The sequence below is a fragment of the Lepeophtheirus salmonis genome, chromosome 3 (assembly GCF_016086655.4).
Source record: "Lepeophtheirus salmonis chromosome 3, UVic_Lsal_1.4, whole genome shotgun sequence".
NCBI lineage: Eukaryota > Metazoa > Arthropoda > Copepoda > Siphonostomatoida > Caligidae > Lepeophtheirus > Lepeophtheirus salmonis.
Window position 1 is genome coordinate 2,868,672 of NC_052133.2, and position 22,828 is coordinate 2,891,499.

General features: G+C 32.1%; 2 protein-coding genes and 1 long non-coding RNA gene across 4 annotated transcripts; 1 reads left to right on the forward strand and 2 right to left on the reverse strand.

Moving 5' to 3' along the window:
- Positions 1 to 732: 732 nt before the first annotated feature.
- Positions 733 to 2,301, reverse strand: LOC121114432 (uncharacterized). Its single transcript, XM_040708400.2, has 2 exons — positions 2,146 to 2,301; positions 733 to 2,020 (listed from the first exon to the last, which is right to left on the reverse strand). The coding sequence occupies exons 1-2, from the start codon at positions 2,198 to 2,200 to the stop codon at positions 846 to 848; spliced, it is 1,230 nt and encodes a 409-aa protein (XP_040564334.1). The 5' UTR covers positions 2,201 to 2,301; the 3' UTR covers positions 733 to 845.
- Positions 2,302 to 9,557: 7,256 nt separating this feature from the next.
- On the reverse strand, positions 9,558 to 11,917 carry LOC121114431 (uncharacterized). Its single transcript, XM_040708399.2, has 5 exons — positions 11,770 to 11,917; positions 11,585 to 11,656; positions 11,454 to 11,519; positions 10,888 to 11,376; positions 9,558 to 10,814 (listed from the first exon to the last, which is right to left on the reverse strand). The coding sequence occupies exons 1-5, from the start codon at positions 11,822 to 11,824 to the stop codon at positions 10,042 to 10,044; spliced, it is 1,455 nt and encodes a 484-aa protein (XP_040564333.1). The 5' UTR covers positions 11,825 to 11,917; the 3' UTR covers positions 9,558 to 10,041.
- A 360-nt stretch (positions 11,918 to 12,277) lies between these two features.
- On the forward strand, positions 12,278 to 22,494 carry LOC121115443 (uncharacterized). Of its 2 annotated transcripts, none has more exons than XR_011779081.1 (3): positions 12,278 to 12,505; positions 21,916 to 21,998; positions 22,058 to 22,494. It is a non-coding gene; the product is annotated as an uncharacterized lncRNA (long non-coding RNA). The 2 variants fall into 2 exon arrangements; XR_005863505.1 differs by having other exon boundaries at positions 21,916 to 21,994.
- The last annotated feature ends 334 nt before the right edge of the window (positions 22,495 to 22,828 follow it).

The window sequence follows — 22,828 nt, forward strand, 5'->3', positions numbered from 1 at the left end:
CTTGAAAACCAAACGTTTGTTTCACAAATATCACTAACCTTTTTTTTGCTTTTGCATTTCAAAGACTATATTTTTGCTAACGTCGCTTCATGAATAACTTTTTAGTAAATTTTTATTCATTGCACGGATGATTAACATGGAATGGTAAACTTAGCTGTTCGTCTTTTCTTACAGAGCTTTCGTTCTGGATTGCAAGTATTGAACAAAATAATCTAGTGGACCACGCTCATCATTCTTTCAGTTATCAAGCCCTCAGTATAAAAAGTTTGATGACCCTCCTCTATATAAACAATATACATGGAACTCCTTTTTGTTTTTCCAACTATAGGCTATTTTTCAGTTAGTATCATAGTTATGAAATGAAAGAGAAATTTCAATCAAAAAAATCTTTGAATGTTTCAAGGAATTAGAAGAGCCTTATTAATCAATCATTATTTTGAAATATTTTAATGGTTTAATTATATTTCATAACTGTTCTGCTCTATAAAAAATAAACGTTAGTTGGTCAAAAAAGCTGAGAAAAGAAAGAGTGATCGTATCATGTAATTAATATTTTTTTCCGCTCTGACAAAGTTATACAAGTGATCGGATTTTGAAAAATCTCTCATGAATATTTTTGAAATTGAAGACATCAATAAACATTTTGTTGATTCCGTCTAAAGCAATATCAAATATTTATACATAAACATACCAATAAGAAGTCTCCTAAAATAAAATAAATGATGGAAAAAATTTGGGTTTTTGTAAATTGAATTCATTATTTAGATGTATAATCTTCAAAGTTACAAATTAAACATTTTATTAACAATATAAGTTCAAATTCTAAACTTCAATATTAGGTATAATTAAAATGAAGAACTACCATAGCTGGCCAAGGGTTGTTCATTTTCTTGGTTTACAGTTCCACTTCCAAACTGTATCCTGCTTCCCTGGGATCCCCCAGTTTGTTGAGAAGGGCTACTGTATCCATTGGTTTGTTGTCTTTCTCCATTGGCAGATTGTCCACTTCCAAATTGTATCCTGCTTCCCTGGGATCCCCCAGTTTGTTGGGAAGGGCTACTGTATCCATTGGTTTGTTGTCTTTCTCCATTGGCAGATTGTCCACTTCCAAATTGTTGTTGGTTTCCACCTTGGGATCTATCAAACTGTTGAGAAGAACTACCTTGTGATTGAGTTTCTCCTTCGCTTGATTGTCCAATTCCAAACTGTTGTGGGTTTATAATCTGAGATCCATGGGATTGTTCAGGAGGGCTGCCGTAGCTGTTGGGCACTTGACTTCCTTCTTGGATTGATTGTCCACTTCCAAATTGCGGCTGGTTTCCACTTTGAGATCCATGACTAGTAGAAAATTGACTTCCTCCTTGGCTTGATTGTCCACTTCCAAACTGTTGTTGGTTTTCATCTTGGGATCCATGACTAGTGAAAGATTGACTTCCTCCTTGGCTTGATTGTCCACTTCCAAACTGTTGTGAGTTTCTAATCTGAGATCCATGGGATTGTTGAGAAGGGCTACCGTAGCTGTTGGACGCTTGACTTCCTTCTTGGCTTGATTTTCCACTTCCAATTTGTTGCGGGTTTCCACCTTGGGATCCTTGAGTAGTGAAGGATTGACTTCCTTCTTGGCTTGATTGTACACTTCCAAACTGTTGTGGGTTTCTAATCTGAGATCCATGGGATTCTTGAGAAGGGCTACCGTAGCTGTTGGACACTTGAATTCCTCCTTGGCTAGATTGTCTACTTCCAAACTCTTGTTGGTTTCCACCTTGGGATCCAAGACTAGTGGAAGATTGACCTCCTCCTTGGCTTAATTGTCCACTTCCAAATTGTTGCTGGTGTCCACCTTGGAATCCATGAGATTTTTGAGAAGAGCTACTGTGACCGGTGGATGATTGTATTCCTCCTTGTCTAGATTGTCCACTTCCAAAATGTTCTTGGTGTCCACCTAGGTTATTTTGTTGAGAAGGGCTACCATAGCTGTTGGAGGCTTGTCTTCCAAATGGACTGGACCCATCGTGCAAATCTTACGGAAACAAATTGATAACATTTTTAATCAGAGGAAGATATATTACATAATTTTATTCACATATCATAAAAGTTTAGGATAAAGTTGAATGTTTTTTTGATTTGCTCCCCTCTAAAACTTACTGTCAGATAATGTCCCAACAAAAAACGTTCCTAGGATGGCAAGATACAACTTCATGGCTATCTAATCTTAAACTGATGATTCGAATGATATTTTTGCCTCCTTTTATTTTGAATTATTTTTCTTCGCGTACCCTATAGTTTTTGATTATATTTTTCAACTGTAATTGCATTTAAATCTATCTTGGTTAAGTGATAAATTATTTTTTATTTTATATGATGTTTATAAATAGCTTCTTTTATCCATATCATTTAACCATATTATGTAACAGATATCACAGTTTAAACCTATTTTTTTCGCAATACAGGTTTGTATTTTATATTTATCCATTTGTAAGTAATTTATTTGATTTAATATTTGGAATATTTATTTGATATGTTTAACCAAATCTTTGAACAGTGTGATCAAAATGTAGATAGAAAATATATTTCATTTCTTCGCAAATTTCAAAAAATACATTTTTATTAGCTTCAACAGCAATTCAGCAGGAAAATGGAATGTTTAAAAATTTTTTTAAGGGGGCATCCGTAGGAGAAGGGCTGGAGGACTCCCCCAATTAAAGTTTTTTTATTTTTTTTAGTCATTCGGCCAAATTATGCAGCAGAGTTGTGAAAAGGTGTGGATTTTTAAAATTTTGTCTGATAAAATTTAATTTTTGAAATTTTTTTCAATAAAAATTTCCAAAACAAACATCAACCCGAAATAGAATCGTACGCACGCCACTGTTTTTAACTTATAGAACTCCATATGTTCCGAAGTTATGGTCCATTATGCCTTTTAACTTTTTCTGTGACCTTGAACTGTTAATATATTGTTCATATAAATAGATAAACTGACACACAAAGGCAATTACTTAAACTTTGTTGACGTAGATAATAAAGAACTGAGCTTTGAGGGACGTCTGATGGGTACAATTTGGGAGAGAAGGCTTGTTTTTTGCAATTTTTTGAAAAATAATCAAACATTCAAAATTCAAAAATCTATAGCTATTCACAAAAAGTTTCAAAATTCAATTTTTTGTAAAAAAACTTGAAAAATCCATAATTATTTACGAAAATCTTCAAATATTTTTTTTGAAAAAAAAATCAAAAATTTATTAATTTGTGGGGGCTATAGCACCTCTAGCCCACCCCCTGCGGACGCCCCTGTTTGATCATATTATTATTTTTTTTAAATTATAACATATTATAAGCAATTTATTACTAAGGTATGGATGGTCAAAAATACACAAAGAAAAAACTAAGATTTTTTCAGGCTCATTAATTTGTATTATATTCAAAGCATGAAGTGTGCAAATCTATTTTGGGAAGACTGAATAAATTCATGATCAAAACTGTATAAAGATTAAACAGTGATTTACTATATTTTTGTAATAACAAAGACTTAATAACGAAATACAGTGTAATCTTTTATGTTGAATGTTAATAAAATAATTTGTTTAGTATATAATTCTAATTAAAATGTGTATAGGAAATTTTTAATTGTGTATTGTTGTTTTTTTGTATCATTAAATATATATTTTTTTTTCATGAATTGATTAACTTTACTTGATGAAAGTGGATTTGTTGTTAAAAACTGCATTACATTTGAATAAAATTTAGTGAAAATATCAATTCAGTATGAATTAATTTTATGTTCTATGGAAAATACAATATTTCTTTTCAACGGCTTTTAAATATGTTATAAGGTACAAAAAGTTTGGTGTATTTTATACTAATATATTATATGTACAAATGTCAGCTAATAAAAACGCATAACCAGAGTATTTATTTCAAAAGCTGAGACAGATGCAGGCCTTAAACATAAAATAAAAGTTGTTCAGAATTCTGAGTTACGTACCTAAACCTAGGTTTCATTCTGAGCAGATTCTATTTTTGGGCTCTGGAGGGAAAGTTGGTGTTTTCCACAATGGGAAGGGCGATTCGAAATGTACCAAAAATAATTAAAAATCCAAAAACACGAATGATTTTACTAACGGAAACAGGGAGAACGTATACTGAATACGAATGAAAAAAGGGAATGAGGAAGAGGATGTACGAGTTTGTCTTAGTATTATGGTTGAAGGAGGAATATATTTCTAATTATTATGTTGTCTTTTCACAAGTGTTACTAAATTCTGGAGCTATTTAAAGCATTAATAAAATATATCATACGGGTACGTACAGTATAAAAGAATAGTTTATGGGTATATTTGAAACAAAATTTATTTTATTCCAAAATATATATTATTGGGTTCATTTCACAAGAAATTATTGGAGGAGGGGATTCATACTTTTTTATTTACATACAACAGCAAGGACTACTAGAGAGAAGGACTAGAGAAAAAATTAAGTGAACAATCCTGTGCAGTCTTGCAACTTCATTGCTCATTATTATTGGTTCACTGTGTCAACCTTTTGTGGTCCAAAAGGTTGTGAACAAAATGGTTGGGGTAATATTGTTGCGTCGTAAAATTGTTCTGTACATGTGAGACAAAATCGTTGTGAGTAATTTCATTGCAGGACAATATTATTGTGTGCAATTTCGTTACAAATTATATTATATTCGCACGATAAAACTATTGAATGATTAAGAAACATGCCAGGATTGAACCCTTCTAATTTGCCATAATAAACCCACAGGTTGTGTAGGTGAACTGCTGGCAGCAAGACCAATTGAGTTTATCCTCCGCTGCTTCCCTGAGCATCAAGGAATCCTTCTAATATCACAAAATACCTCCGGCCCTCAGTTTGTACAGGTGGAGTGCTGGGCCCCAAGGTTGTTTAAACTCCACTGTCGCCGCGTTTCTAAGCACCAAGAAACCATTCTAATATGTTATAATACACCCCAGCCCACGGTTTGTCCAATGACAAATCCGTTTGATATCTTCATTTAAACGTAAAAACAAAGAGAAAATTATTTGAACTCTTCGGTAGTCCTACATAAAAGCATTGATAAATGAAAAAAAAAAAATACGGGAGTGGTCTCCGACGTCCCCATAATGATTAGATACACATATAACCCCCCCCCTAAGACTGAGGTCTTATTACAGGTTAGACCATAAGTATCTATATAAATCTTCTAAAAATTGTCTTGTAATTAAATTAATCAAAATTACATTGCTTAAAATGATGTTGTTTCAAGATGATATTACCCAAAACGATTTTTTCTCACAATGATAATGTACACAAAGATTTACCACGCAACAATTTTGTAAACTGCCCTTTTATCATAATCATTTTACCAAAAACCATTACTATTATTAGTGATGTTATATATGTAAGTGAAACGATTAAAAAAATCTATTTATTAATTGAATTTGAGGACTGCCGTCAACAGTGGTCTCAATTCTGTCTCCAGTGATCTCTAATAGTTCTTAACATATTTCTTTAGCGAATTTGCCTCATCTAGCGTGTTTCAACTTCCCAATTATCTATAATTTTGTTATTGGTTATATAGGTATTATAGTGGTATAGGAATATTGACCCATAACAAACGATACTTTACTAAATTATCAGGAGCCCAGAGGTCCTATAATTTTTTTTTTATCATTATCCCAGAAGAACTTGTAGTAAAATAAATTTATCTCAAACTAGTGCAGGGCCGACATGATTATATATACATATATATTATTTCTTCTTTTGGGGAGGGGGGGGATGATGATTTTTTTGGAAAAAATTCAAAAACCCAATAAAAACTAAAAATTCCTTAATTTTGAGCGACTCAAATTGGCAAATCGGTGTTGTAACCCCTTCAAATTCTCCCTTAAAAAAACATGGATGAAATGTATCTATTTTTTTTTTTTTCACTCCTTTAATTTCTGAACTATCCCATAATCAAAACAAATATTCTGCTAACACCCTTTAAGTGAATAGGAATTGCCCCCTTATAGTAATTTCTGTTACATATTTTCATTCTTTAAAGTATCAAAAAATCTGTATAAAAATACCTTAAAGATTGATTTTTAGAATATTACTTCAAATTCTAAATAGTAACTATAATGTTTATTTATGTATTTTTTACGCAATTGCTCCGATTTATTTATATACGTTTTATTTTCTATATAATATATAAACAAAATAAAGAATGCTGAGAAAAAAAGTATATATTAACATTGTCACAGCACTACTGAAAACTTAAAAAAGGGCGAAGGATCGTTGTTTACTAAACGATTTTGAATGGCGCCATCTGGCGACAAAAAGATCAACCCCCTAGATATTCATTTGATATCCTATTAAGCTATATGTATATATTCTATTTGTATCCTTCGAGTATTGTAGTCAAAAATTAGTGATGGGAATTCCGGCTCTTCTTTGAGAACCAGCTCTTTCGGTTCAGCTCTCTAAAAAGATCTCTTTCGGATCCCTAACGGTTCTTCAGATTTTTTTTTTTTTTTTTTTTTTACTTTAATAGATATATTAAAATTACAAAGATGTCCACACAGGGGTGCCCGCAAGGGGTAGGCCGAAGGGTTTGTGCCCTCATCCCAAATATCCAAAAAAAATTAATATGAAATTTTCTGTGAATACCTATGGCATTTTTGAATTTTTTTTCCATTTTTTTTTATGGTCAGCTTTGTATTTCTCATTGGCTTAAACTCAAGTGGAAGATGCTTCCAAATTTACACCAGACACTATGGAAATCCCGTGCAATGTATGTACTTATTGTTTTAGTTACATAATTTGATTTAATCTCTAATTCTTGGGAGGATGACTAGTTTTAGACAAGAAATCAACCGTCAATGTATTGTTGACCTCACTTTGCTATATTATATGTGATAAAACAATAAAGAGCCTGAAAGCCCATTGGAGGTTAATAAATCCATGAATGGCACTCCCAGATCGAACCAAGATGCAAGAAAGGCTGTGAAACTTATGGAGGAGATACATCAAGTTAAAAAAGAAAAGAATGTTTAAATTTGAAGTTTATAGGAAAAAATTAACCTACATAACATAATTTTTGTTAGGGAAAAAAATGATTTTTTTCTATTATTTATTTAAAATCTTTAAATTATAAAAATAACGCTACATACTCGTATATATGTACGTAGGTTATATTTGAAAATTACATATTTATTGAAAACTTTACTTCGCGGGAAGGGGATATTTTTTTTAAAATTTTTTTTTTTGAGAAATACTAAATATTCTTCAACAACACATCAAAGTTCCTTCCTCGTTTGTGAGTGTTTTCACACAAATAAAAAATCATTACCCTAGTGTACAGTGTACATGCCATTTATTTCTAAGAACTTTCCATAATATCATCTTCAAACTTCTACAACTCTCCCTATCCAAATAAAGATATTCTGTAATTTAAAACGTTTGGGTAGAGAAAATGCCACATTATTAATGTTCGTGCTTCCGAAATTTAATTTATCATGGTTTTTTCACTCCTGCAAACAAGACACATTTTAAATCACAAAATTTTCATTTTGATAGAAGGAAATGTCGAGGTTTGAAGATTATCATATGCAAAGTCTTTATAAATAAATTAATATACGTGTGCAGACATGATAGACGTGGAAACCTACCTTTATTAAATCTCTATTTTATAAACAGAAAATGTGTCATAGCCAGGTGAGGAGTATGTGTACGTAAAATACTCGAGGGAAAGAGTGGACATGAATGCCATAGGAGGAGTCATCATTTTTGTACTGCTCTCTTATTGGCTCAAAATTGACAACTGTTTATTGCCCCAATTGGAGGATATTCAATTTACATCATTCAATTAATTTATCAAATTTAATCAATATTGAGTAGAAAATAAAGATTCAATGATTGTGTGTGGGTTCTCAATTAGAAACAGAATCTTAATCAGAAATAAAAATACAATAATGGGAACCGCGCATAGTATGAAAAACGGAAGTACATGTGTATGTTTCAGTGATGGGCGATTAATCGGAATCGAGTTCGGCATCGGGAAAATAAAGTTTAATTTACAATTCCAATTCTTATACATTTTTATTTATTACTGTTATTAAACTATTCATTACTTTTCTCATTAATAAAAATTAAAATTTTCTGTGAATAACAATACAATTTGAAATTTTTCTTCAAAAATTAAATTTTGGATTTTTTAAGAAATTTAATTTTTGAAATCTTTTTCCAAAAAAATTATTTTATGAGAACAACTGGCGATTTTTTGAAATTTTTTCCCAAAATGTTTTATTTATGAAATTTATTATGTTTTTGTGACCAGGAGTGGAATTTTGTGAGAATAGCCATGGATTTTTGAATATTTTTCCCCGAAAATTATTTTTTTGTGAATAGTTTTTGGATTTCTGGAAAAATTTTAAATTTCAAATTGTAATTTATATTTTTTTTCCCAAAAATTTAGATATTTCAAACTTAATTTTTGGATTTCTCAAAAAAAATTCAAAAACCAAGCCCACTCAAAAAAAATATATATATATATACTCCTGTGGGCGCCCTTGATTGGAAAAGGTATTTTTTAAGTATTATTTAAAATATTAAAGAATTGGAATCGGGAATTATTACTAGAATCGCATTGGAATCGGTATCGGGATTTATTTTTGGAATTGTCTCATTCCTAATATCTATATTAGGAAAGCAAAGTTATTTGTTTCATTTATTTGGAAGAACAGTGTAAAAGATTTAAACAAGATATCAACAGTTTCTGAAAAACCCTTAAAGAACATTCTAAATAAATTCTTATCACTTATGGGGGACTTTTCATGGAACTTTTACATAGAAAATAAGTAATATCGCATTGCTAACTTTATTAGGTTAAACAAGTTCACCCTGTAATTTATTTTGACTAAGGGCACTGTCAAAACACAATTAATATCATAACGCTACTTTATCTTGGCATTTCTACACTCACAGTTTATTTTTAGCTTAGCAATATACTTTCCGACTTTCTAGGACCTATAAAGCCATATTGTCACCATGACTTGTAATAACTACGAAATATATTTAACTGTTTTGTTTCATTCAACCCGGCCACGTAGAGTTTTTTTTATATAGTCAAAAATCAAAGCACGACTGGCAAAGGGGAAAGGGAAAATTTGAACCTTCTTTTCTACATTTTTTTTTATTGCCAACTGTTAATTACCTATTATAGGCGGATTTATTATTTAAATATTATCGAAGATAAATGCATATTTACTTTTCCGTGAATATTAGGTGAAGTAAAGGTTACTACTGTATTGGATCCATAAACAGCATAATTTTTTTTTGCCCACCTGCTCCACCCTTTCTGCTATGTCGTAGAGATACAAAAGAATGTACCTACTGGATTTTATCTTTTGTTACTTCCATTTTGGAACGCTCTAACACACAACTGGCTGAATCAAACATGTTATGGTTAAAGTTCTAAAAATTTTAGCTTCATATTGAATAAAATAAATGTTGAGGGAAGAAGCAATCATAAGTAAGACTCTTTTCATTAACACCTCTTTACAATAGCACAAAAGTGGCAACAAAATCATTTTAATGAGAATAAGTTTGATAATTTACAAAAAAGTCAAATATTTTCATACTATTTTTTATAGATGTGAGTTAGAAAAATAAATGGGTATTGGAATGTTTATAAATTGATTCATATCCCTGACATCTAAGGATAAAATCCATAGCTTATAAAAATGCAAACTAAATCCAATGATTATAATGAAGATTGAAATTAAATAAATTAATGGTACATAAATTAAAAATTGGGAGCTTCATTAACTTGACTTGAGGGTCGTCTAGTACTTTGATTAAATTGTGAAGATTTTTGACCTTTTTGGTTGAAATGAAGACCAATGTACAGGAAATCATTATCCCCATTAGAGAACTGCCTTCCAACATGAACAAATGGACCTATTCCGGAATGTTGATTTTGTCCTTGAAATCCATGACATCTTTGGAAGAGCTATGAGAAGTTTGTCCTCCTTATTAATTTCTCCCTTGAGAAGAAGATTATTTTTGAGAAAGACTCTTGTATCCATTGGATAATTGTCTTCCACCTTGGCTAGATTGAACTTTTCCTGATTGTTGTTGGGATCCACCGGTTTTTTGAGAAGTGATATTGTATCCATTGGATGATTGACTTACACTTTGGTTAGATTGTTGTTGGGATCCATCTTGGTTGAATTGTTGAGAAGGACTATTGTTTCCATTAGATGATTCCCTGGCACCTTCATAGGATTGACCTCTACTTGGTTCTTGTTGGCTTCCACCTTGGCTTGCCTGATTTTCTCCTTGGCTAGGTTGCCCCCTTCCAAAATATTGTTGGTTCCCACCTAAGAATACCCCTGTTTGTTGAGAAGGCATCATGTATCCATTGGTTGATTTTCTCTCACTTTGACTAGATTGATTTCTTCCTGATTGTTGTTTATTTCCTCCTTGAGATCCCCCATTTTGTTGAGAATGACTGGTATATTCATTTGATGATTGACCTTTGCTAAATTGACCTCCTCCTGTTTTTTGTTGGCTTTCATCTTGGTTTGATTGTAGAATAGGGCCGTCAGAAGCTTTTCTTCTTTCTTGGCTAGTTTGACCACTTCCAAATTGTTGCTGTTGGTTTCCACCTTGGGATCTACCGAGCTGTTGAGAAGGGTTGATGTATCCATTGGAAGATTGCATTCCGCTTCGATTAGATTGATCTCTTCCTAACTGTTGCTGGTTTCTTCCTTGGTTAGATTGTTGTCCTAATCTCTGTGATCCCATTCCTGATTTGGATTTTTGTTGTGCTAAAAATTTAATGATTTAATTTAGGATTAGCCCTTGTGGTACTATATTTTTATTTTATTTGTTGGTGTCCACCTTGACTATATTGCTCTCTTCCTGATTCTTGTTGATTACGACCTTGAAATCCACCATTTTGCTGTGAAGGACTGCTGAATCCATTTAAAGATTGTCTTTCACCTTGTCTAGATTGACCTCTCCCTGATTGTTGTTGGGATCCATCTTGGTTTGATTGATCCCTTCTCGATTGTTGTTGCATTTCACCTCGGCTAAATTGTTGCATTTCACCTCGGCTAAATTGTTGAGAAGGGATGCCATAGCTGTCAGCAGCTTGCCTTTCAGCTTGGCTTGATTGACCATTTCCTAATTGTTGTTGGTTCCCACCTTGTCGAAATTGACCACTTTCCACCTGTTGATGGTTTTCAAGATGGGATTCACCTAACTGCTGGGAAGGGCTACTGTATCCATTGGAAGATTGTCTAACGCCTTGGGTAGATTGACCTGCTTCTAATTGTTGATGGTTTCCTCCTTGGTTGGATTGCTGTCTAAATCCTTGCGGTCCAATTCCTGAATTGGGTTTGTTTTGTGGTAAACATTTAAGAATTAAGTGTTAATTCTTTTTATACTATATTTTTATATAATACCTTGGTTTAACCCATTGCCACTTCCAAATCTGTTCTTTGAATCTCCATTTTGATTTATGGTTGAACCTATGGAATTTAATATCGAAAGACAATTTAAAAATATATAAACTCTTTCATGAACAACTTCTTACCTTGGAATCTATGTTGCTGATTCGAAACAAATCCTTGATATCTTCCAGTTGGACTGGATCCATGGTTTAAACCTTTTAGAAATAATTTGGTAATAAATTTAATAAGAGTTAGATATAGTTATAAAATAGTTGTTATTTTTTGAAATTATATATATTTTATTCATGGATTCCCAAACTTAACTTACTGTCAGATAAAACTGCAACAAACAGCGTTCCCAAAATAAAAAGATACAACTTCATGGCTCAGTTATGTTGAACTAATAATTAAATTCACTTATTCCCTCATTTTATTTCAAAGTGTTTTGCTTCGTAACACTTGTGTATAATGTATTTCCATTTATCCTTATCTATGAACTTGTTATTTTTTCATACTTTTCTCTAGTTAAGGTAAGCAGGTATCCATATTAGATCATTTTCATTGGATCATAAGTATATTTATGTAATATTTACAAACATACATAACACATACTTATAAATAAATTGGGGAGTTGTATATCAGTCCTTAATTCTATTAATTCAGTATAGTTTTTCCCTTTTTAATGTTTCTCAGAATCAAGGAAGAGTCGGTCCTCATACTACAAGTCAAGTCTGCTCCAAGTCCTTGATAAAGTTTCATAGTTTTGAAGTTCTTCCTGTCTTCGGTATGATTTAGCTTTCGAGTCCAAGTTGAATCGCATATATAACTAATTAGCTTTCGAGTCCAAGTTGAATCGCATATATAACTAATCAACTGATATTGGAACTTGTTCTTACATCTCCCTTATGCAATTTAAACAATTCCTCCTAATGACGTAACACACTAACTTTCCAGATTTAAAAAAACTCCTCAAAAAACAATGCAAGGATGAAATTGCCTTTTATAAAACATCATCAAATTTCTGAGCAAGACACCTCTCACCACTTCAAATAAAAATTTTGTGGGTACCGTTGTAAGTGATTTGCCTCTAATGACAATTTATATTTTTAGTCAAAAAATTATCGAAAAGTTGTGTTGTGTCGGTCCCCATTTCATCCATTAAGTCCAGCCTAGAACCGATTATTTAATAGTTCTTAAAAGTACCGATAGAAGCTTCATCTATTAAGTCAAATTTATTAAAAGATTTTTTTTTGCAAAAAATGTTCCTGTTTTTATTATTCAATTTTAGTATTACATAATTATATCTGTATAAGACTGGGGTCCTTTTTTGGGGGAGGACAAACCTCTAGAAGATCACTTTGCCATAGTAGACTACAGCGAGGAACTAAGAAATCTGTCTGATTTAACTCAAATCTAGTAGAAGAATGAAATTGAAGGTTCATTCACTCTTTAGCCTTCTCATCATCAATTCTATCTTTCAATCCAAGACCAAATATAAGTCCGTCCAAATATATTGTAATTACTTATTTGTATTGAATGTCATTTTTTAGGATGGTTATCCATGATCCTGTTGTTAAAGAACAAGTCATATTGATAAAGTGTAGCATAATTACATACATTGATCATGAATAATTTATTGGAAATATTCCTTTAGTTTCATTCCGCTCAACAAATAGTGAGGGTTTAGGATACATAAATAAATTCAAATACCGACCTTGTAGAATACGGTGACCAAAAAATCAACTTACTTTAGAAAAGTAAATGGCTGAGGTTGAAAAAGCATTCCTAATTGTACAAAAAAAAATAACAAAAGTTTGAACAGTTTCGAAAAATATTTAGAGGTAGCTCAATGGCCCTAAAGTATTGAAAATTTACATTTCCAACGAAAAAACTGAGCATTTTGCATATTGTAACCCAACTATTGGACTGATAAATATGAAAATTTGTAATTACGTTTAAATCATATTAAATTGAACGAAAAAATTTAAATATAGTGAACTATTTATTACCTTTTCACGAAAATTGACCATTTAATTCAATTTTAACACATAAAACAAGAAATAAAAATATAAGTCATCCTATTTGAAGATGGTACCTACAAAAAATATATAATTTTAATACATTTCTGTTCTTTTTTCATTATGATGTATCAAATAAATTATGAGTGAGTTTTAAATTAGGCAAAGAGTACATACATATTTTTTTGAAACAAAGCAAATTGTTTTGTAACTATAAGTTCAAATACCGGCAACAATATTGGATCTCGTGTTTTACTTGAAAAACTACTACGCAAAAATCTCTACCATTTACTTGAAGACACTATATAATGGAATTAGTTATTGAAATTGTTTCCCAAGAGTGTATGGATGCCACATCGTCACCATAAGTTCCTTTGTTAAGAAAATATATGAAAAATTGTTCAGCGATCAACAAAACTAACTATAAGCCTGGAACTGCAGATGAAGAGGTGGTCAGTCTTTTGGAAGGCATACGGGATTGTACTATTGAATTGGCAAGAGATAATCTTAAAAAAGATATTAAAGAGACGAAACTAGATAATTATAAAAACTATTCATTATATTTCTAGGCGATGCCCCTGAGTGTAGAGTTAAGTTCATGTCGTCCAGTGCAATGCACCGTGTCCTTTGGCTTTCAAATGTGATATATAGATTTCTCAAGATTTGAATATTGAGATTAGAATGCAAATTTACTCCAAGGAAAGAACGAGGATTACGTGATGTTTGTGTTTTCATAATAAGAGTATGTATCAAAACTTGATTCTCCTTTGAACGATCTAATGAAGTTTTTAATCGAATATCTTTCAATTAATAGACATATTTACAATTCCACCTTTTCAAAATTTCTAAATATTTATAGTATTTTTCGGAAGAACTTGTTCGACTCACTTTCTTCGATGATAGAGTAAGTTTAACTACAAAAAGAAAAATGGTTAGCTCTCTCGAAGTTAAGTACAGAAGGACAAAAAACCTTAAGCAATGATTTTATAGATAAAAATATTTAATATTTTGTCACGAAGAAGTAAAAAAAAAAAATTCTGAAATTTTTTGAGCTGCCTTATCAGAACCCAGCACTTTGGAATGGTAGGGAAAACTAAATGGAGGCATCATAAAAAGTTGATTTGCTCCACCTATGCAATGATCTTGCTGAAAGAGGAGTTGCTCTCATCACATAATATAGTGTGTTAATAACACATGACGATTAACAAATTCATTGTCTTCTATAAGTTGCTGAAGACCATCGAAGAATCTACCCCAACACCCATAAGAAAATACTTACCAAGAGTCATTAGTATGTGTCTAAAATTTAAAATTTAAAAATTTTCTTTGTTGACTTTAATGAGATTTAAATGTAATTGTAATTTTCCATATTTATCAGTTAAACAGTATGGTTGCAATAAAATAAAAAAAGGGTCATGGGCTAAATTTCAATCAACTTCAATTGACATTATTTTGAACATATAAATAATATTTTTGTTGAAACAATTGTAAAATATATATTATTTTTAATTTAATGAGCTCAATTGATTGTTTTTAAGAACTCTTTAATCTGAAATAAATGGTCAGTATTCAAGCAAATACTCAGTTTTTTGTTAAAAAAATGTAAACTTTCCAAAATTGTTCAATCTTTCCTTAAATGTTCTTTGTAGAATTAGAAACCATTTTTTAACCTAAGCCATTTACTTTTCAAAAAAAATTGATTTTATTGTCGCCCTAATGAACAAGGAGTGCTTGAAACAAACACCTTTTAGGATTATACCTATGTAGTTCAAAACTTTCATAATATTCATTCTTATGTAATGATTTAATTAAACTCGTAAAACAATTACTTAATTGAAATAGAACTGATAACAAATTTAAGATTTTAAATTTAATTTAGCTATGAAACCATACGATGAAGATCTTTCATTGTGATTTGTGTGATGCTGTTGGCTTCATTGATTAAATTTTTTCCACTGAAATTGAAAAAATTAAATGCAGCATGGACAACCTTGTCTTAATAATTATGATCGTCCTCGTAAAAGTGCCACAGCTCCATAAAACTTTCCACCAATAAACTTATTACGCCTAAAAGAACACACTTCATCAAAAATTATCGTTACTTTTTGATGTTCTGACGGAACTCTAACCGTGACTTAAGGTATTTGCTTGTAGTAGGGGATGTCCCTATATTTAAATTTAAATCTTCAGACAACTTTCTCATGTATGAAGATAATGAAGGAGGTAGAATATCACAAGAATCATGTTCTTCTTTAATTGGAGGACTATCTAATTGTTACTTATAAAAATAGCCCCCGCGTCTACCGGTCTATAATTTCCAAGAGTAAGCATTATGGTGTCATCCACAGTCAAATAGTTTCCAAACTGACTCCTTGTGGATTTGACAGAAGGAGAAAACTTTGCTCCCAATAGTATTACAGTTGTGTTAAATGCGGAAGAAAAACTCTTACTTTGAATAAAATGGTGGCCATCCAATTTCCGATGAATTGCTGGACAATATTTTAGACTTAACAAGAGCACAGGCACTCACATTTCGAAAGTTACTTGTTTGAAATTAATTTATGAGTTACAAAAAAATAATATATACATAATTTTACAATACCTCTTCATTCACAAAGCATAAATTATTTTATTATTCATAAAATTATGGTAAATTCCAAAATCTGACAATATATGACACAAATGGTTCTTCTTTTTCTATATTTTAGCTTATGAAATGAGTAGTTTTTCGTATTACATTTGTTGAGAATAGTAATATACTTTAGTCGAATGAAGTTACGAGTGCGAATAATTTTTTTTATTACTTCATATAGTTCCTTTGGATACTTTTCTACAACTATGTGGATGAGTCGATTCCCATGAAAGTGAATAAAAGGTTTTTTCATTGTTTTGCAAAATTCAAAAAAAAAATATGTATGTAGTTGAAGCAGTCCCCCTCTTGACAATGTTTGAAGCCATGGACTTTGGTGCTAGAAGTATTACACCCAGAGTGGGAAATTTGTGATGTATTAATTTGACCATACAAATATCCAGCCAAACAAATAAATCCTTTTTCTTCACAGATATTGATTTTGAGAAGACATAAATCATTGGACTGTAGTTCTTGGGTATTTTCTTCATTATCTATCTATATATTCTTCAATTTCATCTTCAAAGATTTGAGAATAAATTTCATCATCCAAATCTTGAGAAAATTTAATGTTGTTTTCTTTTGTATCTGCTTCACTCAAAATGGGAGCTTAAAGGAGAGGCAGGATTAGTATATATACCTACATTAGTGATATTGAAATATAGAAACAAAACTCCTTGGTCTCCTTCAGATCTAACAGGAGCATTCTCAACTAACATTTTTTTTCTGAGCCACTTTTTACAAGTATTCAAAAACGAACCATAGCCTCTACGACATTAGGATGAGAGTGGTCCATCCAATATATCTTATTCGTCAAAGAAAGTTTTGAAGACAATCTTGATTTAAGGTAGGAGTCTATACATACGGAAGGCCAATTTCATGATTTAAGTATTGATACGAATATATCATAGACTTTGAAAAGATAATTATGCCCTTTCGCTAGGGCTTCAAAGCAGATGATTCGGCAAGACCACTTCACTTGATTTGCTTCATCTTCATAACGTTTGTCATGTTTTGGAGAATATTGTTTTATACATCCAAATTTACTCCATAGGTACATTGTAAGTCTTTTTTCGATATAGGTCGGGAACTTTTCAAAAATTAAACCATTTATGGAATAAGTCTACGAAATCGGGTACTTTTTCCTTAGATTGAATTGCTAAAAATCATAGAGAGCAGTTGTGTAGCCTAATAATACAGTTGCTGGAAGAACTCCTTGCGTACCATTTCCAATTATATCAAAATGATTTGAACTTAATTTGTCTTTTTTCAATATTATAAAAAATCAATTAAAAGCTTTTCTACTACAGGTGTTTGAATTGATTTTACATTGGTGTATGAGGATTTGTCAAATGTTTTCAAATATATTTGATTATAACTTTCTTTAGAATGGTCCACAATCTCAATTCATTTATTTTTTCTCGAAGCTTGCTCAAATTCTTCTTTAGGTATGATACCTTTGGAAGGGATTGCATCTTCTTTCAATTTTATTTTTGAAAAATCTTCAACAATTTATCTTTTAAATCCTTTTCCTTCCTCAAAATGATTCTCACAAATTTTAGGGTCTTTTCCTAAGGGGGCCTTTCGATAATCACTTTCCCATGTCTAATATCATACTCCAGGAATACTAAACTTCTCTCTTTTGGCCTTTTATGAATTTGCGTTTGTTATTTCAGTCATACTCTATGACGTCAAAATATGTATGTCTTGGCCAGCAGTTGTTACGGCAAATCAAATTGAATTTTCTAGCAAGTCCGATTGCGTTATGGAATAACCAAGGGAATCCATAGACTGGGATAGCCACCGATTTTTTTCCCCTTGTACAAGCTTCATTGAGAAGAAAGATCACTACACACTCTCGACGATTAAGTTATTGTACTCGACGCTTCAAGTAAGCCTTTGTATGTGGATGAAATCCAGTTCCAACTTTTAAAGGCTGCATCAATCGTTCAAGTGTTCTGGGAGATGGGGAACTCAAAAATAGCTCATTAACTAGAATTTTGTAGCACGCAGAAGAAGTTGTCTTGAGAACTGCTGATAAATCTAATAAACCTGGGGAAATTTCAACCTCATCCTTTTCTTACCTGAAAGAATGACCACTTTGTCTTTTCTTAAAAGTTATTCAATGCATCTTTAACTCCTTTTTCTATACTTTTCAAATGAGACAAATGTTTGGAATTTACAAGGTCTCTGTAAGTATTATATCTTTCTTAACTAAGTCCTTACAACGATGAGTAGGTACAATGTAACCTTGGAGAAAAGCTTTGAAGCTCAGATTTTCTTTTATAATGATTCCATTTTCACCCTCGTGAAATTAAAGAATATCTATAGTTTTGGGTTTGATTGGAAAAACTTGACATCTTCTGGGTAGAGAAATGTTCCCTTCTGAAATGAAGAAAAAGAATCCATGACTTTCAACTAGTCCGTTCTTGAATCACTATGTGATTCTAAACAAAAAATAGAGATGGTATCAGATTCATGAATTACCTTTCAATAAGGAGATGGCAGTTTCAAACGGAAGGATTTGTCAGCTTCGAAAAAAGCTTTAGACGTTGAATCTATCCTTTCTTTCTCTTTCTCAAAATGAGAAGTAGAAGGGGGCATAGATGATCTGCTTGATGTTGATGTTGAAAGAGTGAAAGAGCTGAGTAAGTTGGGTATATGCAAGGAACAACATTTTCTTTTAAACAAGGCTTCTTTAATTTCCCATCTAGGATTTTCTTTTTTTTTTATCTTCTGGGATTCCTATCCTTTGACTCATCCATGAAATCATTGGGGCGAAAAGGAAGTGAGCATAGACTTATAACTTTTTTTCTAATCTTCTTGATAATCCTAATTGTTCATAACTTTTTTGATGCATGAATCCACTTTTGTCTTCGAATGAGATTGTCGGGAGCTTGTGAGTTGAAACATGAGGCGGAATTTTATTTTCGGTTGATCCACAACACAACCAGGTACAGCACAGGTGTTTGCCATGGTTAATTAATCACCTTAATGAATAACTAAGGTATCTTTCGAAGAATCCATATAGATGCCGCTTGAATTTAAATAGAACTCACGTTACATTCAACTGTTAAAGAGAAGAAATAATATTTCCTAGACTCCTACTAGAGGTAGAGGAAAAAACGAAAAATAGTAACTATTCCAGTTATATGGCCTTCCTTGGGCATAACCTTAGATTTCTATTATTCTTGACAAGCCCTATATTCTAACACTTGCCCGCTCCGAAGGCTCTAAACATTAACAAAAAATAACTTCAACCATTGTCCATGTGATTTCCCGCTCCCTCAATGGACGGAGCAACGCTGAGTAACCCATTGTTAGTTATGTCATAAATGAATAAGATATGAGTCATATCATATGACTAAAAAAAAATTAGTTCACACGAAGTTAACTCACTAAAACACTAATTTTTTGTTCGTTGTCGATGTTACTGTTTCTCTACACTTACCTGGTGTTCTTAATGTTGATTTATTGAATTTGAAGTAGCTCAACGAACAATTATCAACAACAATTCAATAATTATTCCATATAATTAAGAAAATGTGTCATAGACCATGTGTACATAAAATACTCAAGGGAAAGAGTGGACATGAATATCATAGGAGTCATCATTTTTTTCCACCTCTCTGATTGGCTTAAAATAATTGACTATTAATTGTCTCAATTTGGATCATTTTTAATTTACATAATCCAATTCTTTTATCAAATTTGACAAATTATAGAAATATTGATAAAAAAATCGAGATTAATAAGGAGCATCCGTATTTGTTTGACTTGCTGACAAGGCCTCATATTTAAGAGTGTACACTTAGTATCTTAGGACTGTGTGACCACTTGATTAAACGAATAACAATGCATCAACGTGAATGTTAAAGCTCAGTGTGTCTTATCGAAACAGAAAAGGGCAGTACATATCTACATATATATTTTTTTTTGTCTAAGGAAATTAATATATTCAGCTTATTGTAACAGTATAATATTGAATATAACATACATATTATTGGTTAATATTTTGCATACGGCGCCAAATTGATTCGGATTGGCCCTTTTCGATTGCATGGTTGATCACAATACCATATAAATCAAATTTAGATACAAAAAACAAGAGTAAGGAGAAGCATCGAACGTCATCCATTCGCCTTTCTTTTTATTTTTTTTGGATTTTTCAACTGGCTTTGCCTGAGGTCCATCAATGATTAACTAAATCTAACCAACTCGAAGATAAAACTACAAAATCGACTAGAATTATGTACTCAAAGACTCGCAACTACGAATGATAGTTTAAGAAAAATGATTTGAATTTAATTTAATCTTTTTTTTTTTTAAAGCCAGATTAAGTTTTATATCATCAAAATAAAATTTGTGCAATGTATGGTTTTACATAGCATAGGTTAACAAAAAATTTTTAAACTATACTAGAAACATTTTTTTTTTTTTTGACCAAACTAATCTTAAAAAGAAAACGAAAAAAGGGAGGCGAGAAAAAACAAAAAAACAACAACAACCTCACCTATAATACATAATAATGAATATAAAAAACATCATCTGACAAATAGTAAAAAATATCTAATTAAAAATACAATCACAACACGCACGATTAAAAGCGAAATTCATTAAGAGCAGCGTAGGCTATATTTTTGTGAAGTTTAATGTTTTCATAATTGGGCCTTGCAATCATGTTTTGCAATGGATTTGGATCCAATTCTGAACGGAAGAGCCATGTTGTTGTAGCCATTAATTTTTTCCTCTTGGGTGGGTCCTCTCCATGGTAGTGAGTGAGTCGTTTAGCCAATATTCCTTCTAAATATTCAGTCACGAAATACATGAGCGAGCGTTTTACGTTTGTTGCAGTCTTTGCAAGGCGTGTCTCTCTGTATATAATACGATCCGGTATCTTAGATAGGACTGTTTTGGAAAGAGATATGGATCGAATAATGACCTCACATATTGTTTCTGGATCATTCTATCCTTTATTTTGCATTTTTAAGTGTTGCAGAGATCGTTTTTCTCCCTCCCTCCTTAATTGCTTAATTATTAATATTTAGTGCTACTCTTAGATGAAGTGTTTGTTTGGTCGGCTTGAAGACCCTTAGTAGGGAATCGCGTAGCATACTTACGATCCGATCGTTGATTATATCCTTGGCAATTACCTCATTTATGGTATTAAGACCCAGCTCCTCTCTGATCTTATTAGGAAGACCTATTTTTACCTCTGAGTTTCCAACTAGAGGCCATTCGCCCCCACTGACCTCCAATACACCATCCAATGTCATTGGATGGTTTTAATTCCTTCCATGGAGATGTCGGCGTGTTCGTGATGGTCCCTCTGCATGCTTCCATGTAGAGTGCTTTCCAAGGATAATCAACAAGATGCGCTCTCTTATACCAAGAGAGAATCATCATTTCCCAGTGCAACTCTAGATCCATCATTCCGAGTCCACCTCTATCCTTTAATAAGAAGAGTCTCCAATGACTGATTGATTTTGGAGTGTCAACAAACTCTATGCTCTTTCTTTTCCAATCTTGGGCATTCAATTTGTCAAAAGGAGTACATCGAGGAATATGATTAATTCCTGAGAGTATTATCATATTCCAACATTTTATTTTATCAAGTTTGTGCTTCTGAACTTCTTTTATTGCGTGAGATATTTTCTCATCTATCTGACGTATGTTTTGGGATCTCCAATCCTCCATCGAAACGACATTGCCAAGGACCAATGCTTTTTGAACGAGATAAGTAGCGCTAATTTCCCGTAGAATTTGTCAATATTTGTGTTTTCTTATCATTAATTACTGAACCAGACTCTCTTCCATATTCTTTCAGGAGCGTATCCAGGCTAGCTCTTTCTTCCTCGAATTTGTCAATTCTTAGTATGACCGTGCAATCGTATGCAAAAAAACAGGTTGGTTAGTTTCCCGTTTCTCAAGACCATTCCCTCTAATGCCAGATCCATTTTTCTTTGTAGGGTTCTCACTGCCAATGAAAAGAGACTAGGACTTATGGGATCCCCTTGACGCATTCCTCTTTGCAATTCTACCACTGGGTCTCCTTCGATATCAATGATTGATTCTGCGCTGGGAATTATGTTTTTTATTGCGTTGCAATATAATTGTGGAAATCTTATATTTTTCATCTCACTCAATAGAAAGGAACGTTCTATAGAATCGAAAGCTTTTTTAAATCCAAGAAGATAAAAGCAAAACTTGGGTTCTCTGCTTCGAGAATTCTACAATCGATTGGAGAAGCATTACTACATCTTCCGTTTGCCTACCCTTTCTCAAACCAAACTGAGTATCTGGGAGCACTCTTTCCATTATTGGTTTCATACATTCCGTCAGACATCCACTGTAAATTTTATATTCTATTTCCAATAAAGTTACTGGCCTCCAGTTTTGTATTTTTGTACATTTTCCCTTTCTTAGGAAAAAGAGTTATGATTCCCATTTTAGCTCTTTGTTCAGGTCCATTTCCGAAAAAATATTCATTATATAATTCAGCTAGGAATTTGGCTATTTCTGGTACCCCTTTGTAGAACTCAGGAGTAAGTCCTGAAGGTCCTGGTGCTTTATCATTTTTCAGCTTATTCTTAATATATGTAAGGACTTCGTAATCAGTAAATATTTTGTTTAATTCTTTTTCTTCCTTAGGTGTGATAATATTTTCTTGTACTTTTTTATTTATGAGGGGTTTCTTGGATCGGTAGAGTTCTTGGTAGTAATCTCGCACATGTTTTGCA

Excerpts from the sequence above, each read along its gene's own strand:
- LOC121114432 (XM_040708400.2), bottom strand. The coding sequence starts at position 2,200 with ATGAAGTTGTATCTTGCCATCCTAGGAACGTTTTTTGTTGGGACATTA. Across the intron at positions 2,021-2,145 it reads TGTTGGGACATTATCTGACA|ATTTGCACGATGGGTCCAGT; the intron begins GTAAGTTTTAGA and ends TGTTTCCGTAAG.
- LOC121114431 (XM_040708399.2), bottom strand. The coding sequence starts at position 11,824 with ATGAAGTTGTATCTTTTTATTTTGGGAACGCTGTTTGTTGCAGTTTTA. Across the intron at positions 11,377-11,453 it reads TGGCAATGGGTTAAACCAAG|GAATTGGACCGCAAGGATTT; the intron begins GTATTATATAAA and ends AACCCAATTCAG. Across the intron at positions 10,815-10,887 it reads AAGAGAGCAATATAGTCAAG|CACAACAAAAATCCAAATCA; the intron begins GTGGACACCAAC and ends TTAAATTTTTAG.